The sequence below is a fragment of the Cuculus canorus genome, chromosome 3 (genome assembly GCF_017976375.1).
Source record: "Cuculus canorus isolate bCucCan1 chromosome 3, bCucCan1.pri, whole genome shotgun sequence".
NCBI lineage: Eukaryota > Metazoa > Chordata > Aves > Cuculiformes > Cuculidae > Cuculus > Cuculus canorus.
In genome coordinates this window covers 89,438,144-89,456,357 of record NC_071403.1, presented here as the reverse complement: position 1 = coordinate 89,456,357, position 18,214 = coordinate 89,438,144, and the positions used below count along the sequence as shown (strand labels likewise).

Sequence of the window (18,214 nt, the reverse complement as noted above, 5' to 3'; positions counted from 1 at the left end):
TTTTTTACCTTTCAGCTTCTGACACCAGAGCAACACGACCGTAGTCCCAGAATCTCTTTCTTATAATGGAAAACAGCAATATTAAAATCTAGAAAATAAAACCAGATATCTTTGAATATTTATTTTTCCACTTCATAATTTCTCTTAGATGTATAAGGACTGTCAAAAAATGCTATACAAACAAACTGCCATATGTTAACCTAAACAAACTGCCATATGTTAACCAATCCAATGGTGACCATGCTATAAACCAACCCATCTAGGATCAAAGGACCAGAACACCCGCCTTCCTGTTCTCACCTATAAAGAAGGAGAACTGCATGCAAAAACACTTCTTAATTGCAAAGATATGGAGGTATGTGACAGGAAATGTAGCAGGTAGTATTTAGAGGAAAGCAAAACTTTCATAAATACACATTTACCATTGCTCATTACTTAATCACTAGAACTATGATGGAACCCATGCAATTTTATTTTATTTATTTTATCTTTAAACAGTGATGTAAACAGGCTGTAGAGGGCTCAGCTATTTTCTTAAGTATGAGAATTATTTTTATCGTCAATAGAAGTAATTTATTATTATAATTCATAAACCCCAGAGACTTATATTTGATGCATGCAATGTATTTTTTTTGCATGCTATTTTTTTTTTTAAGAGAAACACATTGCTCTGTATGAAGCAATGAAGCAAAAGTCACAGCCTGTTTTCTATGCATATGTAGCATACACCCTCACCTCCCAGCCCCTCCTACATACCATACCTGTCTGACTAGAAAGTGCTGCCACTGACGTAACTTAATTGGATCTATGCAAATACTGACTGGCCAGACCAAATACATGTCAAGATTATCTCCATGTCAATATTACATAGCTAATTTCCACATTTCACAAAGAATAAAAGCTTTTTATAAGAGCCTTCCTCCCAGCAGGAAATATTAATTTAGATCTTCCTGCTTCACCTGGCCATTAAGCTCCATGTCAGCAGGGAAGTTCTGTACAGTCTCTTGACAACTGTGGTTGAAGTTGGCTAACATAATCTACAGTTATTAGGAGGAACTGCCAGAGAAAAATGGGAAGACAATGCAATAAATAAATCTTGCTTTCTTAGGAAACCAGCCCAGAAATAATACTCAGAAACCATGAACTGACAGTTACTAAAGGAATCTGCAGTAAACATGTCATGAACATAGGACTACAGGAGTTGCTAGATAAATTGCAGTACTCTGTACTTGAAGAAGAGAGGAGCCTTCTACATTGCATCTAACTCTGTCTAATGCTGTTTGAAAGGGGAGTTCAAGCGCAAGAAACTCAAAAGCAGACGTCAAATCTTAAAATTCAACCATAGCTTATAAAAATAGAATTCCCCTAAACACTCCAACTAAATCTTATTAAGTGTGTTCCTACAGAACTACCAGCTCAGGTAGTTTTAAGTTTCTACACAGTGGCTTTCTAGGACTTGGGAACAATGTCATCTCTTTAGCCTCATTTTACTACCACAAACCTCACTTATCAGGCAAATTTGCAGGTCTACAGTTCTTTCTCTAGTGGCGTAAGACCACCTGGACCAAACTTACAGAAATAACTGTAAGGTTTATTAGAGCCTTAGGCCTGTTCTAGAGCCTCTAGACCACCAACTAATCCTGTTCCTTTTGCCAGGACCAAGCTGATTGGTACATTGATTCCTCAGCAGCTTCTTGAAATCTAATTTTTAAAAAGTTTGTGAAATGACAGATCCTCGATACTGTATTTCCTTTTGAAAAATAACCAAGATAGCAATCTATTATTATGAAGATTTTCAGGAACAGCCCCCTAATTGACAAATAAGCGAATACTGAGCCATCAAACTTTTGGGAAAGCCAGAAGGGTTTTCAATACAAGAAACAGAAACTGGGCTTACAAAAAAGCAGGTTACATCGAGCAGCAGGACAGTTGGGATTCCACCAAAAGTTACTCCTTGTAGCACCGTGCTGCCCCGGGCAGTGCTGTAGCAGTATGTCTCGTTTGTTGAGTTGAAAGGTACACTTCTATTCCAGAAGTAGACCAGATGAGAATGTCCGAAACCCAGAAAAAAGAAAGGGTTCATTTTGTCTTACCTTTAAAAAGAAAAGAAAAGAAAAAAAAAGAAAAAGTGAAATATCCATATGAGAAGTGGGTCTCATGTCTCACATGTGAGATGTGCTAACATTACAAGTACAAAAAGCGCAGGGAGATTCAATCAGGAAACTACTTTGGAAGTGAAGCCACAGTTGACAATTTTTCCCTCTAAAATATTTCACAATAAGAGACAGGCCCAGTTAGAAGCAGAAATTAGAAGCAAGAATTCCAGACAACTATCCAGTCATGTCCTCTACAGGCATCTGAGGAAGACTACAGAAGACCCACACAAAAGCTTCTCCATCTTCTACTCTATAACATCAAACTACTTAATCCAGCCTGGATTCTGATTCTAGGAGTAACTTTAGATGTTCCAGCAACAGCAGTTTGAAGATTTTACTCCGAGTTGATGAGCATGTGTGAACTTAGGAAATTTATATTCAAATGTCAAGACCTTGAGACTATTAATTTCACCACTAATTCTGCAGAAAAAAAAACTATCTAAATATACATGTTCCTCTCTGTTCTTGGAATATTGTGCGATTTTCCTTTTTTAGTAGATTTCAACTGAAAGAACATTGCAGTAATTGCAGTATATCATAAACAAAAAAGAACAGAGTATTTCTAATTTTTTTAAGAGAACAGCTATCTACTTCATTGTAATCAACTGCCCTGCTTGGATAATATAGCAACACACAAGACTGCACAAGGTGTTTCTGTCAGTGCAGGCAACCACTCACTTATTTTGGATCTTCCCACTTCAAACATTTATTTTCTTATTAACCTGATGCCTCCCGTGTACTTCAGATAAAAGTATGCTTCACACAGAACACGCTTTTGACTGATAAATCCATAAAGAAAGAAAGCATACCCCAAAAAACTCTATCCTTTGCAAGCAAGTATTGTAGGTCCCCATCACCAGTCCAGGGACAATATTTCTGGGATATCGTGCCACTGTAAGAGGAACACACGCCTCTGCTGACGGCCCTATCTGGATACTGAAAACGAAACCTCGACAAGAACATGAATAACTACAAGTTCTCCCTTTAAACAGCAGAAAAACACCACGGAGAATACCGGTCCCAAAACAGCATTTCCTAATGTTGAACCGCGTGACACGGCAGGGAAAAAAATGTGTCCCACCGAGGTGTTTCATCAGAGGCGGGGGAAAACCCCACACAGGATTTGTGCCATGACTCTGTCCTTGCTTTCTAAGGATTGAAACTCCACGCTGACAAAAGAGGGGGTAGTGTTTTTGAACCGACCGTGGAACCCTTCATCACAACAACCGCAGAGGCAGCATACTCAGTGTTCAATCTCGCACAGGACCTTATCAGACAGTTTCCAGCTTCGGAAAGCTATCATTTTTCAACAATCCCGCTGCCAGGCGATAAAGGGCGCGGAGGGAGCTGTCCCCGGTGGAGCAGGGAACTCCCCGCCAACCAGAAGCCATTTCTCTTATTTCGGCCGGGACGTCAGCGGCGCCTGGGAGCGGGGGGGGGCACCGGGACGGGCCGCCGGGAACCCGCGGGGACTGGAGCAGGGCTCCCACCGCGGAGGGCGGCGCAGCGTCCCGCGGCAGCGCGGTGTGTCCCCAACCCCCGGGGCAGCGCAGCGCCACCCAAGGTAGCGCAGTGTATCCCCACCCCCGGGGCAGCGCACTGCCATCCCCCTTCGGGGCAGTACAGCCCCTCAGGGCAGCGCAGCGCCGCCCCCCCCGTTCCCGGGCAGTACCCCTCCCCGTACCCTCCCCGGAATCGCAGTCCCCGTCCCGGGCAGCGCAGTCCATCCCCTCCCGGGGCTGCACAGCGTTCCTCCGTGCCCTCCCCGCCGGGCCACGCAGTCCCCGTCCCATTTCCCCACCCCGGGCAGGGCAGCGCAGCCCCCTGGCTCACCTCGGTCCTCGGGCAGCGCCGCACCTGCCCAGCCTGCCCTGCCCTGCACCGCGCCGGGGCGGCCCCTGCCCGGCCCTGCTGTTACGAGCTCAGCAACAAGTGCGGAGCGCGCATGCGCGACGGGGCGGGGCCGGGCCGGGCCGAGCCGTGCCAGGAGGCGGCACGGTTAAGAGTATATTGGATTTAAGCTGGAGCTAGTTAGGTTTCATCTAAGTCGTTGTGTTCTTTGCAAGTCAGACAGAAGGTCCCGCTGAGAACATGTTTTCTTTCGAGCAGTGTTTATCCAGACCCTGTTCATTCTCCGGAGCTGATAACGCCTTGTGTGCAGTGTGATCTGTGCTGAGCAGGTGTCTCTGCTGCTGCGATCACCTCTGTTTGCAGCCTTTCCCCACCTCAAAGGCAAAGGCAGGCAGAGACAGAGAAAGAGCTCCAAATTAGCAGCAGATTTGACTGTTGTGAAATTCATAATAACATTAAAATGAGCCCTTGCAAAGTAGCCAAATATGCGTAAGAATTCTGAGAAAGTTTATCAATGTGCATATGAGTGGGAAATAGATCCTGTCACAGCTCTTGTCTCGCTGCACATGATGGATCGAGATGACTCCCTCGTGTTGCCCAGCCCTGACAAAGGGTGATGGCTTTCCAACACTCCAAAATGAATCTTAGAGAGCTTATTTGCTGGCATTTTCAGTATCACGATCCTCACAGCCAGTTCATGCCCGGTGCAGCCACCCATCCGTGGCCTCCTCCCTCTGTGTCTGGCAGTGCAGCCCCAAAGTCAGCTGCCTGTTTCCCTGGGAATATCACTGCCCCACGCCTCTCTATCCTGCTTTTCCAGACCTTCCCCTCGAGGAGTGGACCCCATAGTATTTAGTATCATAGAATCATACAATGGTTTGGGTTGGAAGGGACCTTTAAGCCCCTCCAGTTCCAACCCCCTGCCATGGGTAGGGTTAGTTCCCACTGGATCGGGCTGCTCAATTTGCCATCCAACCTGGCCTTGAACACCTCCAGGGAGGGGGAATCCACGACTTCCCTGGGCATAATGCCCAGAGGAAAGCTGCTGTTCCTCTCCACCTGCCACCAGCATGACACTGCAGTCAGGAGAGGCATCTCCCAGTTTCCTTCAGGGGGATCTGGGTTGACCCTAGCTGTGACTGGAGCTGGCATTATTCCCTCTGGGCAGGGTCAGCAGGAGCTTTGCAGCCAGAGGCCTGCATATGCCAGGGCTACCTTAAAAGCATCTTGATCCAAGCTTTACCTCTAAGCACTGACATTATATCTACAGCATAGAATAATAGATCAGAGAATCACTAAGATTGGAAAAGATCATCCAGTCCTCGCATCAGCTCAACACCACCATGCCTACTAAATCATGTCCCGCCGCACTACGTCTACATGTTTTCTGAACATATCCAGGGATGGATCTCTTCCCTAGCCAGATTGTCCCAACACTTCACCACTCTTTGGGTAAAGAAATTGTTCCTGATATCAAATCCAAATCTCCCCTGGCACAACTTGTGGTCATTTCCTCTCATCCTGTCACTTGTTACTTCAGAGATGAGACCAACACCCAACCTGACCACAACCTCCTTTCAGGCAGTTGTAGATGAGATTTCGTCTCAGCCTCCTCTTCAAAGTTCATAGCTTATCTATGAAAATTTTATGCTGGATCCTAAAGAGAAAATTTCTGGTGAAAAACGAAGGATTTCCTAACTACCTGGTGATTTCCCAGTTGTAGAGCTGCTGTGGAATATGGTGCTCTGGTTAGGAGGAAACCCTTTTGTGCCTCTGTGACTCACATTAGGCATTAACATAAAAGAATCCCAGATCCAAACAGAGCTTTTTATAGCAAAAAAAGGAAGAAGATAAGAGAGATTTCACAGTTCCCGGTCTGGTAAAGTGCGCAAGCTTGCAGGTACAAGTGGAGCAGGCCATGCACTAAGGTAAATAACTCTAAAATCAATTAAGCAATAGTAGTAACATGAATGTTCCATGAAGTATGCAAAGCCTCTTGTCTCCACACACCTTTAAAGAGACAAATAGCATCCAAATATGGTAAATTGGAAAAAATGAGACCTAGGGAGTTTAACTTAATGTGTCTATGACAGAGCCAGGATAAGACAGTTTCCCAGCCATCCACAAGGACATCCTGTCCTTTACGGGGTTAACTGCTTCCATCCAACAGGCCAGAAACAGTACAGCAAGGCTCTGCCATCTACCTTTTCTCTACCCTTTATTTTACTGTTCCTGCAACAGCCATTTGATACCCAGCATTGCCAACCATCCTCCTCCTCCTCCTGTGTCTTCATCCTTTGCCATGGTTTACCTCAATGGGCAGGAGGCATCTGAGGAAGAAGGTGATTATGATAATGATGAAAATGTTAACTGTTCACAGGGAGAGGAGGAGACCACTCACCTTCAAAGATTTGCACCTTACCTCCAACCTCATGGATGAAGCCGGTGGTGATGTTTCAGAACAGTGACCTACTCCAGAAACAACCAAAACCATTAGGGCACTGGAAAGTTCAATCTGATGTTACACTGATCAAAATCTCAGTCACCTGTTGACTTTGATATTTAAAATGTGCCACGAAACCCACATGTCCTTCATCTGACAGTCCTGCTCCTGCCCCTCCATCTTCCACTCCTTATACCCCTGTGTATTCAAACTGTGTGTGCTCATTAGGATCCTGCATGCATACCTGCCATCCTGCTCCCTGCCATTTTATTAATCCACATGGGAAGAATTGCTTTGGTCTGTCAAATCCTTGCCTCACTTTTCAGGAATGCTTGCTCAGCAGGGAGCAGTCTGTGGCTATGTGCCTTTCCCCACTCTGTCCCACAAGAAAGAGTCCCAGTTACCTGCAGTAACCAAGAGGCGTTTCAGGGTAGGATTTTGTAATTTATCTTGCAGCTGCATCATAGATCATTTAAATTGTCCATACACAATTATATTTATTAGAAAATACCATAGAAGTCCTTAGCTCAAATCAAGAGTCATTCAGATTCACAGCTGGAATAAAGAAATTCAACTATTATTGAGTCCTGTTAATGATTTTAGCTTTAATACATACTCTCTTCTACTTAGGGCTGTGTTGGTGGGAAAGTCATTTGGCATGAGTATAGACTAGTAATTAGTCTATCTTGGCTTTTCTAGAATAACTCTATATGTGGACAGTTTGTTTCAAAATAGGAATTCAAAACTGAATTCTTGCAATCAGTTTATTTTAAATTAAATTTTACTGTTGTAGCTACAGCAGAGTAGACCTGCCATGTAGGTGAAGCCGCAGGGAATGCTTGTGGCTCTTACGCTTCAAGAACCAAAATCTGTTTGGTTGATTTTCTCGCTGATTTCCTAACCTGTTTGTACTTTTGATTATTGTCTGACTTTTCAAAATTAAGAAGGCCTTGCTCTGGCTAGACTATCTTATTCTGCAGTGTAAAATAGGTGATGTTCAGTGATATTGACATTGTAGTCTTGACATTCTTGGTTCTGAGGACTTTTGCCCAGCTACAAAATATTTTTCCCTCTCTTTCTCACAAGAATAAGATCAAGATCTTGTCTTTTTTTTTTCTTCCTCTGTCTAGACAGGCTCTTTAGCTAAGTAGTGTGATTTTGTTTATCTCCAATTTCAACAGCAGAGTCACATTTCCCTCCTCCCTACCTCTTGTAAATAAGGTTCTGTTTACCACCGTCTGCTCTTTTGGTGACAAAAAGCCACATACTGTCATTAGTTAGCAAATGTTTAATTATGCTGCTAGAGCAGATGTAAATCCAGCCTCAAGACCTATGGCGCAGGTTAACAGAATTTAAAATTTTTCCATCTTTTTTGTATTTTACATACGCCATATCCACTTCAACAGCTCTTTAGCACCAAGTTGAACAAGTGTGCGGGGTATTGACATGTGTGTGACTCTTCCTTTCCTTTATTAAATGACCTTATGGCTGAAGAGCTCCACTGTCACTTTAGTTTGATTTATCACAGCAGGACTTCCCTTGATGGGTGAACTCCCAACAGGACATCAATAGTTTCTGGATGTGACTAGCAGGTGGCCTGGTGCTTTACCATGTGTGGCAACTCTCGCTGTGGTTTCCTCTCTCTGAAGAAACCCAGCTTGCTCTTCCTTACTTATCTGCCTATTCAAATATATCTTAATGGATTTAATTTGGGCTTCTAGCCTGGCAGCCCTTTGCTAGCTTTCCTTTCATCTAGCAATCTATTTACAAGCCTCAGTAGAACTTAATGTGAGCATTATAGAGTCTTCCCTTGAAAGGCCTGAGCATTAATATGTGTATGATAAAATCAAATAAATAGAAAAATCTAGATAGACAGAGAAATTTGAATGAACTCTAATCTTAACGAAAATAAGCAAACAGAACGTGTTGATTTAAATTAACAATTTATGCTTGGTTTCTCTCTATACTTAGAAAATATTTTCTAAGTATAGTGCTTCTTGTAGTGCTTCTTCTCATTCATTGATAATATATTCATTTTCAAGGGAGAATAGCCTTGAATTAAAAGTTGGAATGTTTTTATGTTAATCAAGAGTATTGACTATTATACAAAATATTTAACCAAATATGCCTAGCAATATATGATAGAAATTTGCCTTGCTTTTCTTTTACATTTTGTGTCAGATAGGAAATGGTGAATATGGTGTTGGTATTGCTGGTTGAGCATGATTGATTTTTCTTATGATCTTCATCAAGTTATATTTGGATGAAAACAGCAATTTTATTGAAAAGTAACTACCATCTAAAACAGCAATACTGAGAAGCACAGGAACAAAAATAAACTTATTACAATTTATTTTGCATATAAACTTGATTTAGGGAATGGTGAATTATTGTCCCTGCCTCATGGACTGAGCTCATTGGTTTTTATCATCCTGGTTATGACTAAAGAGGCATCCCTGTGAGTGCTCCTCAGCTTCTCCATCAGTGCCAAACCCACCAGTAACAACTGCCGAACCTTGCCATAGCCTGCCTAGGTTATGACGGACCTATGCCTAACCTGGGGACAAGGCATGGACTTCCTCATCCCTCACCTGCACCCAGTGTAGTTTCAAACCTCTGTTTTGTGGATGGTTGCACATGTGGAGAATGTTTTGCTGATTTATAGGATTTTTAGATCTGTTATTAGCTTGTCGAAATGCAACTGCTGTTGATGTCACACACTTTGGTACAAAACTAGGACAAGGTGACCTAAAACATGCATGACTTCATTGTTTTCTGAGTATACATATTATCTTAATGCCAACCTGCGTGTTAACACTGTGTGTGTAGAAGCCAAAGGGAGTTAATACGTAAGTGGCATAGCACTAATTATAATTAAGGCAGCTGCCTGAGAGAGGAAGATGGAGAAACCATCTGTCACAATCTGGTCTCTCCCACTGAAGAGGACAGAACCTGGCCACAGGACTCATTGGATTCAGGTGAATCAGGGAGCGGGTGTACTTGTCACTCATGTAAAATACAAAACCACCTACAGCTTGCAACGTTTTCCTGGTCAATATACATTAGTTCTTCCAATGTCCTCAAGAGCCTCTGTGCCCCACAGCTGTCCTGATCATACAGAGTAACTTGTGCAACAGTATTGGGGTGACACTTGAACAGACGTGAGCACCCTTGCCTTAGGTTCTGCTTTCCCTGGAGCAGAAAGCTGAGTGATTCCTTCTGCAGGAGCCACACAATGCTCCAGGAGATCTTTCAGTCTAAGGCATTGGAGGGTGAAGTCAACACGGTTGCTGGAACCTGCATCCCCAGGATGGATCAAAAGTATTTTTTTGTTAACCAGTCTCTCAAATCCTGCTTTTGATCAGAAGAGGAAACCTAGTTTTTCCTTTTTTGATCTGCTCTATCCTCACTCTATCTGAAGAGTCTAGTGAGATCCTCAGCTTTTAGACTTAAGTACTGGGTTCCAAGGCCTTGGTTATGACCCTTCCTGCTTCAGTGGCTTGACTTCACTTAAAATGTCGGCATCCAACACAATGCTTGGGCAATACTGAAAATATTGTAAATGTAATTTACAATATTTTTAAAGTGTCAAAAGCTTAAGCCATAATAGAAGTGGCTATAATTTGAAATCAAATCCACATCTGGATTTGAAAATGAAAAATATTCAGTGTGCAGACTATGAGGATTTTGAAAAGCTTTGATTTTATTTTAATCTCAGGTTAACTGAAAGCAAACCAGAAGCAGCAAAAGTAAGAGTTACACTTTATGAGTTTCTGTGTTGTTTCTAGGAGCTTGTACCATTAACTATCTCTGTAGATTTGTGTGTCTCAGCATTTACAATTAGGTCTGATCTATTAAATTCAGATTTTGGCTTTGCAAAGAGCCGAGAAGGTCCCTGACACATTTTCCACTGCAGCAGCAGCTTGGCTCCTTTGCAGATACGTGTCAGAGAGGGGGAGGGCCACTAATGACAGCAGGATGATCCTGGTGAGCCTAAGGAGGGGGTCAGGTGCCAGGTCCGTGAAGTGCAAGTGTTCGGGGTGGATTGGTGACAGTACACAAAGTGGCTTAAGCAGAAAGATGGGAAGAGCTGTTGCAATGGCAAACAGCCATGACCAAGGGCAGTGTGGCTTTCTCCAGCAAGGAAGATCCTGCAGCCAGGGCCTGGCTTTACTAGAGTGTAACTGGAAGTGGTGGGGTGCAGCAGCATCCAACTAGTTCCAAGTGCATGCGTGTCACTCAAGGCACACTGCAGGTATCTTGGTCCTCAATGGGCACTTTCTAGCATGTCTGCTGCCAGGGAAGCAGAAGAAATACTGGCCAGTCCTTAGTATGTGGTCACCTCTTGGACGTATTATCACCATACCTTCTGACTTTCCCATTCTCATCCCTTCCTATCCACTTTCATTCCACTTTCTTTAGTAGTTTATTTCTTCTTCACATTCATCCTCTTTTATTTCTTCTTCACATTCATCCTCTTTTGTGATGATTTTATTTTCTCTGAATCTCTTTTCTTTCTGTTCCATCTATCTGCTTTCAAATGAATGCAAAGGGTATAAAGGTATTCCCTTTCATCTCTTCCAGCTGTACTCGGCATGTTTAACATTGCCTCATGAATAAGAGTGTTGCCTGATCTGTGTAAAAGGGAAGGTAATATAGTCACTGCAAGCTGAACTTAAGCATGTGGGTGATCATGGAGATCCATGGATTAATGGAGAACTTTCTTCCCTCTAAGTAAGCAGTAACACATGGCAAGAGGGATATATCTTGTTTTACTAAGATACTTTATGTATAGTAATTGTTAGACTCTGTTGGTGATTAGCATTTTGTGGATAAAGGCTGTGACTGGCTGGTGCCTTTGAAAATCCGGTTATTTATTTTGATATCTAAATATGGACTCGAAAATTTTGGCCAAGTCAATTTGCTCAAGGTCATTATCCTGACTCGGGGACAGGACTGGGAAAAGAACCCAGATCTTTTCAGCTCTCCCTCCCTATTGACATTCTGTAGAGTTTCAGTAAAGCAGATGTTTATATATTCAGATTACATACCATATTATAATGGAGAAAGTGATCAGAATTAATTTGAGAGGAGATAAAAGCCGGCCCTGTGAAGTGTCATGGCCACTTTGTGGGGGTTTCTGGAGCGAGACAGACCCAGATTAGAAGAAAGGGTCCATGTTACATGGGAGCACCTAGACAAATTATTCCTGCCTTCACTACACCTTTTCTTTTACACCCTCTCTGGATCATTTCCTGGGACTGTATGAGCACAGCTGAGGCAGTGGGTGTAAGCTGGCACTGCTGCACACGGAGCCCTGAGATGAGCAGACCTGAGAGTTAAAGCCCCAGTTTGCCAGCTGCTCTGGGGAACGGTGTGCCAGGTTGGTTGTAGTTCCTTTGCGCTGTAATTCCTGTGAAGAGTAGAAGGGTTTCAATTTATTATTAAAATTATCACAGTGAGAGTATTTCTCAGAGGACATGAAACTGTGTTAAGAAACCAGTTCCCATCCACTTTCCTTAGGAAATAAGACAACTGTGTTCTGTAATTGCTGTGATTTCTGGATCAGTTTCAAGGCAAGGCAAGCCCAGGCAATAGTGTATTTCCATGTTCAGTTATGAATAGGAACATTTTCTTATTTAGGACAGTATATATTTAAGAGTTTTCCAGCCTGAGAACATAGTGAAGTCCAGAGGTGAGCTTTCCTACCACGAGGAATTGAGAAGAAATCGAGCAGTGCGGCCTCCAAAAAGTTTTAAGAGCCAGTCTTCCGGGTCTGCTGCACATCATGATTTTCAAATCTCTTCCACTGGATTTGCAGAACCTGAACTTCATTGAAAACACCATTTTCATGCAGTCTGCCTTAGAGGTGTTCTAACAGATCTGGTCAAACTGAGTAAGTATCTCAAATTAATTTCTAGGTCATTTATGTCTCTGCTCTGGTTGTAGTAATTTATTTCTAGTTTTGCTGTCAGAGAGATAAAATATTCTTCACTCTGTTTTAGAATCAAAGCAGAGAAGAGAGAAAAGGCACGCAAGTTTTGCTCAAATCAATGAAAAATGGACTCTGAATTGCTTTTTTGAGAACCTTCTCTACCTGCATGATTGCCAAAAGATCCTGGATTCTGTATGGGCAGCTGCTGACATTACTAGCATTGTGCCCTAAGTAAAGCAAATTTTAGTCACTATGCCTTTACTATATGTATTCAGCCTGGGAAGCTGACAGATATGAGCTTCAAATATATGGCATTTCCTGCAGAATCTTATGTAGAATCCAAAATTAAGGCTAAGAAATGCACTTCATTGCTATGTGGAAATTTTGGCCACTCCTGAATTAATGCTTTTGAATAAGCAAATGGTTAGATAAGAAAAGAAGAAAAAAAAACAACTGAAGTCTGTGTTTCACGCTTCAAGTGACCTGGCCAAGTGTGGCTAGATTCCCTTTTAAAATCAAATGACCACGATGCATCTCCCAGGGTCCTGTAGTACAAATGCTAAAAGGATTAAAACTAGCCAGGTCACACAGCTTTATTTTACTCTTCACAAGTACCGTGTTAAATCCAAGACTTAATAGCCTTTGTTTACATAGACATGGGTACATGGCTGGAAATTACATAATTTGACCTGCTATGAAGTAAAATACTCCTTTGTGTTCTGTTTTGGAGTCAAATACACAAGGAACTGTACTTTCTTCAGTCCTTTCCTACAAAGGTATTTTTCAAAAAGCAATACAACGATAATGTAAATACGGAAAGCAGCTTTGTACTAACTGCTTGAGTAAACACAGTCTATCCATACTCTCCTTTCTGAATGCTGCAGCATTGTTTGAAGGCAAAAGAAAATTAGGGGCTATTTTGATATTTGTTATTATGCAGTTCTCAAACCTGTAACAACGTACCCAGTCTAGACAGAGGGAGAATGGAATGAACAGGATAAATAATAAATCAGCATAACTAGTAAACATCTCACTATATTTTCAAGAATGAGCTAATGTTAATCATTTGAAATTTTAACAGATCTAAAATCTTTTATAATGCATTTCAAATACTTCATAGTCCTTTAAGATCATTTTCAGAAGAGACAGCAGAACTCTGAAGACAAAGAAAAGATGCCTGCAAAGTTCAGTGCAACATTTGCAACCAGTTAAGCCTGGCTCTTTCTGTTTAAAAAGGATGAACGTTAAGCATCAGGATGAGGGATTATAGTCTGATTCCGATCATAATTTTCAAGAAGACTGTTTTGTATCTCTTGAATCTCCTGCCCTCCCCAGAAGCCTTTCTGACATCCTGCCTCAGTATCAGCCCAGCTCAGGCAGGCGGGTCTGGTGGTGTTGCTGGGCCCATTCAGAAATCTGCTTCATCATCAGTTTGATCACAGCACTAGTGTGCTGTTAACATTAAGGAAAAAGCCATGTGCAAGTAATTACTTTGAAACTGAATACATCTAGGTTCCATGATGTAAAATCTACTGACACACTATAGTCCCCAGGTCACTTCAGCTGCAGATGTTACAGATGGAAAACAACTACATAAGTAGTTCGGCTCATGTTCCTGCTGTTGCACGTGTCTTTTTTCCAATCAATATACTTGTTAAGGCACTGCCCAAGTTGGTTTTAAGTATCTCAATGAGGGTTAATGGAAGCCTTTGGGCAGTTACTCCACAATCTATCAGAAATACCAAATTAGAGAAGTCTAAAGTATTTATCAATTCTATCTTGTCACCCCTCTGCATGTTATGACCTAATTTTGTCTTCTACAATCTTGCGCTGTTTTTTGTAAATGCCCATGCATGGAACAGCCCTTTGTCTTTTTTGTGCCAAACTAGAAAACTACTGTTTTGCATTACAGCTCATAATGCTTAGCAGAAGAGCTTCCTTTAAGATCTCACTCGTCTTGGCCTTTCATCATTATTTTGGCCTGCAGAAAAAAAAATATTCCACCAAAGTTAGCAGTGCAAATTATTCAGCTTTCATTAACATGTTATTCATATGTTATATATAATATTAATAATATTCAGAGTTCATAATCTCCACCTTTGCAGCTTCTCCCAGTAACAGAAGTAAATTATAGCTGCTAGAATATAGTGTTATTCTTTCTCTATCCATCTGAATTGAGGAAAAGTTATTAGCTTTCCCTTTTTCTTAGCAAAAGAGAAAAGTCTATTCAGTGAAGCAAAAGCTATTAGAGTTAAAATTAACTAGAGGAAATACAATTCATAATTCAGCCAGATTACTCATGGCCACAGGTGCAATATGAATAGTATTCCAAGTGTATTAGCATGACAGGAAAACAGGGGCATTTCTAATTTATTGGAAGGCCACTTGCCACACAAATTTGGCCACTTGCCTTACAAATCTGTAAGGGGAGGGGGATGTGCGCCAAACTTTCAGAAGTCCATAGAGTTGTTCAGCCTGAAAGCTCTGTCAACATGGAGCCCATCTCCCTTAATAGCATCATGCGCCTCACACCCTTCAGCTGCCACACTTTGCTCCAGAGTGCCTGATGCCTCCCTCACACACACATTCCCTGCTGCCAGATGGATACGCTTTGGGGCAGGCAGCTGAGGGAGTCACACGCTGAGCCCTCAACCACAATGGGGATGTTCGCAGGAGGACATTTCTTTAAGCCCAGCTCAATGACAAGAAATGTCCTTCTGTAGGAAGAGCCTGTGCGGCCTCTCAGAGTTTTGCTAGCTCTGCCTGTCCCAGAGACAGGCTCTCACTTGCATCACTAAGGCAGGAAAAACATACTCTTAAAAAAAGGCTGATAAAATGTTTCAGCGTAAACACACAGCTGCAAAGGGGCAAAAAAAAAAACAGAGCAGCATTTTAACTGGGCAGATAAATGGGTTCTTATTAGAAAATTAAGTGGTTCTCCTACAAAAATGAGTTATTTCTCAGGAACAAGGACATTCCTCAATAAAGTGGACTGTGATGTAAAGCAAGCAATTTAGGGCTGTCTGCTCATTTGTCTGATTCAACAGCATTGGCTAAATGTCATCGGTTTTGCTAGCAGCCTCTTCTGTAGCCAGCAGAGTGTTAACAAATCCTGCTTCCTCAGCTACAAACAAAGCGCAGACAGGCAGTGGGGAGGAGGCTGCTGAGGGGAGAGGAAAAAAAGCTGTATTTAAACAGTTGTGTTTGCTTTTCTGTTTAAAAAAAAAAAAACCAAAAACAACAAAACCCCAAAACATCTTGGAGACCTCAGAACACTGCCACTTTGCAAATGCTGCCAACACAAGCCCAGTGAGCAAGCCAGCTGACATCAGCTGACCAAGGACGTGGTCGGACTTCGGATGTTTTATCCATTCCTCTTCAAAACAGGCAGCCTTTTGTCTTGACTGTTTGACCAAACCAAGTCTGTGAGTAAAAGCAGAAGCCTGTCTGTGGAAAATGTGTTTAAGTTGATGCACTCTAGTAAACACAGCACCAGAAATTACATGAAACTGAGCTCAAGATCAAAACAAGCCTGTAATATCTCTCTGAAATAAAACTACAGAAAAAATACTACAGTGGATACATGGTGGGATATGTGCATATGAGAATACTATCCTCATTGATGCCTGGTGCTTCACCACCAGCATTTGTGAGAGGAACCCAACAGGGCATGTGATCTTAAGATATTCTGTTGGAGATGGCCAGTTCAGTCTGGCCTAAACTGGCAATGAGAAGCAGACTGATGTCCTTGCCTAGATTAAATGAACTGGATAATTTTTTGCATAGCTCAAGAAGGCGATTAGTTGCACCACAAAGCTTGCTACTGAAACTGGCTCCTTAGCTGGCAAGCAGAGTAAAAGACTGAGGCTGTGGTTGCTGTGTCTTTGGTATGAGATCTGTGTGACCTGAGGTCAGAATAAACATGGCTCAGCTCAGACATGGGACACAAATATTTTTGACAGGGTCATGTTAGCCAAAGTTCATAATACAGATGTAAATTCCATTTTATGATTTTATGTTCACTGGGGAGTGATGCATGCAGGTGAGTACGTAAGGACAGGTAGGTCAGGTGACACCTGATTGTGCACAAAGCTTTTTGGCAAAAATATTGGTCATGTTTTTGGAACAAATCAGAACCAGCAGAAAGGATTTAGTGCAGATCAGCACTCTGCTTTGAGCAGCTCTGCTGTTTTCAGCCTGGCCATGGGGGCCAGATTAAAGCTGGATGCCTTGTGTTATCGGGCCATATCTCATGAAACTTTTCCATGCTGGATTCCTGCAAAGCAGGATGAGGCCGTGGAGAGTGCACATGCAAACTCCATTGTGCTATACGGCCCCACAGAAGTCCTGGGTGCTGTTATTCTGTCTCTGTACAGTAAGCAAGCTATTCATGCCCTAGTGAAAAAGTAGCTGGCTGTTGAGGTAGGGGAGGATGGAAAGCTTCTGCTCCAGCAAGATGGTTTCCCTGTATCTTTCAGAAGGTATGTGCCATTTTCTAGGAACAAGTAGAGTGCAAATCAGAGCATTTCTAGTTCAGGCCAGTGGCTGGTGCTCTCTGGAATTGAAGTGGAAAAAAAAAAAGTGATGATAACTCTGTGGCCTGCTCACTTGCTCTTTATGCCAGAGGAATTTCTCAAAGGTTTTGCCTCTGTGGAATAACAGAGTCTTAGTGAGGAACTACCGCTAGTCATTGTCCCTGGAGATGCACAGGCTGGACAGAGGGAGGCATACATTCCCTTTCTCTCCTTACGTAAAGGCAACATCAAGATACAGGGCTGCCTCTCTGGCAGGGAGGTTGAGCATTGCCCTGCCTTGCACCTCCACCCATGCTTGCACCAAGGGCAGGCTGTGCCTAGCAAATCCTCTTTCCCGCTCTTGGTGACACCTCACTCTTGTCCTGCATTGAAGGTGCCATGCAGCTTGAGAGGTGGGAAATGGAAATGCTTTTTTGCTTTGGTCACTATTTATCAATTAGGCCTAAATCCAGAGTGACTGGCAGTGGAATGGCTTGCCGACAGTGGGCTCCCAGGGCTCTACACTCACTGTCTGGACTTGTTTAGCACAGGGCTGGTCACTGCAGGGGAACAGGCCTCCCACCACCAGCGCAGACTGTGCCAGTCAAGAAGGAAACCAAAGATGCCTGTGAAATCCTGGTTAAAAGTGTGTGGCCTGGGTTTAAAATGCTGGTGGGAATATTAAGTTTGAAGCACTGTCTGGTGGCTGTTGGGTGTATTGGTGAGGCAGCATGAACAGGGCATTCCTCGATGCATAGCCTGCATTTTCCTTCCACTTTTGAACCCTCGAACCCAGCACTTCACCTGGCAGCTTATTCTGCGGTGTTCTGTTAGCTGTGTAAAACTGAGTGTCCTTAGAACTGAGAGAGAATATAAAACAGAACATCTGCTTGAATTTTTTTTAACTTGGGAAGTTTACGCTTGTATCTTAAACACCATTATTTTTACTTTCACACTCCTAGATTCAAAGGACCCTACTTTGGGGGAAAAAGACAAAAATCAACATAGAGTTGTTCTTCCCCCTCGATATGATAAGCCTGTTGCACAAATCAGCGCATTCCTTGGAGCACACAAAAATTGTTGCCTTTCACATCACTTGAGCAAATGCTCTTCTAATATGGGCCCAATTGCAATACAAAACAATTATGTCCATGGAAATTAAAATCTTGAAAAATTAGATACTCGGATTCTAACTGACATACTGCAACTACACTTGAAACATTCTTGTTTCCCCAGATAGTATCTACATAATTAGGCTCAGTCTTTCACACTTTCTCTTTGAACCCATGGGATTTATTTACCAAAAAACATTCTA

General features: G+C 42.6%; 1 protein-coding gene across 7 annotated transcripts in view; it reads right to left on the bottom strand.

Moving 5' to 3' along the window:
- The window catches only part of TMEM63A (transmembrane protein 63A), a 38,509-nt gene extending 34,387 nt beyond the window's left edge, over positions 1-4,122 (bottom strand). For all 7 annotated transcript variants that reach the window (XM_054062440.1, XM_054062443.1, XM_054062442.1 and 4 more), the window contains exons 1-3: positions 3,990-4,122; positions 1,898-2,093; positions 9-88 (exon numbers count right to left, since the gene is read on the bottom strand). In XM_054062440.1, the coding sequence (XP_053918415.1) occupies positions 9-88; positions 1,898-2,083 (266 nt within the window). In that variant the 5' untranslated portion in view covers positions 2,084-2,093; positions 3,990-4,122. The remainder of the gene's footprint in view (positions 1-8; positions 89-1,897; positions 2,094-3,989) is intronic.
- Positions 4,123-18,214: the final 14,092 nt, after the last annotated feature.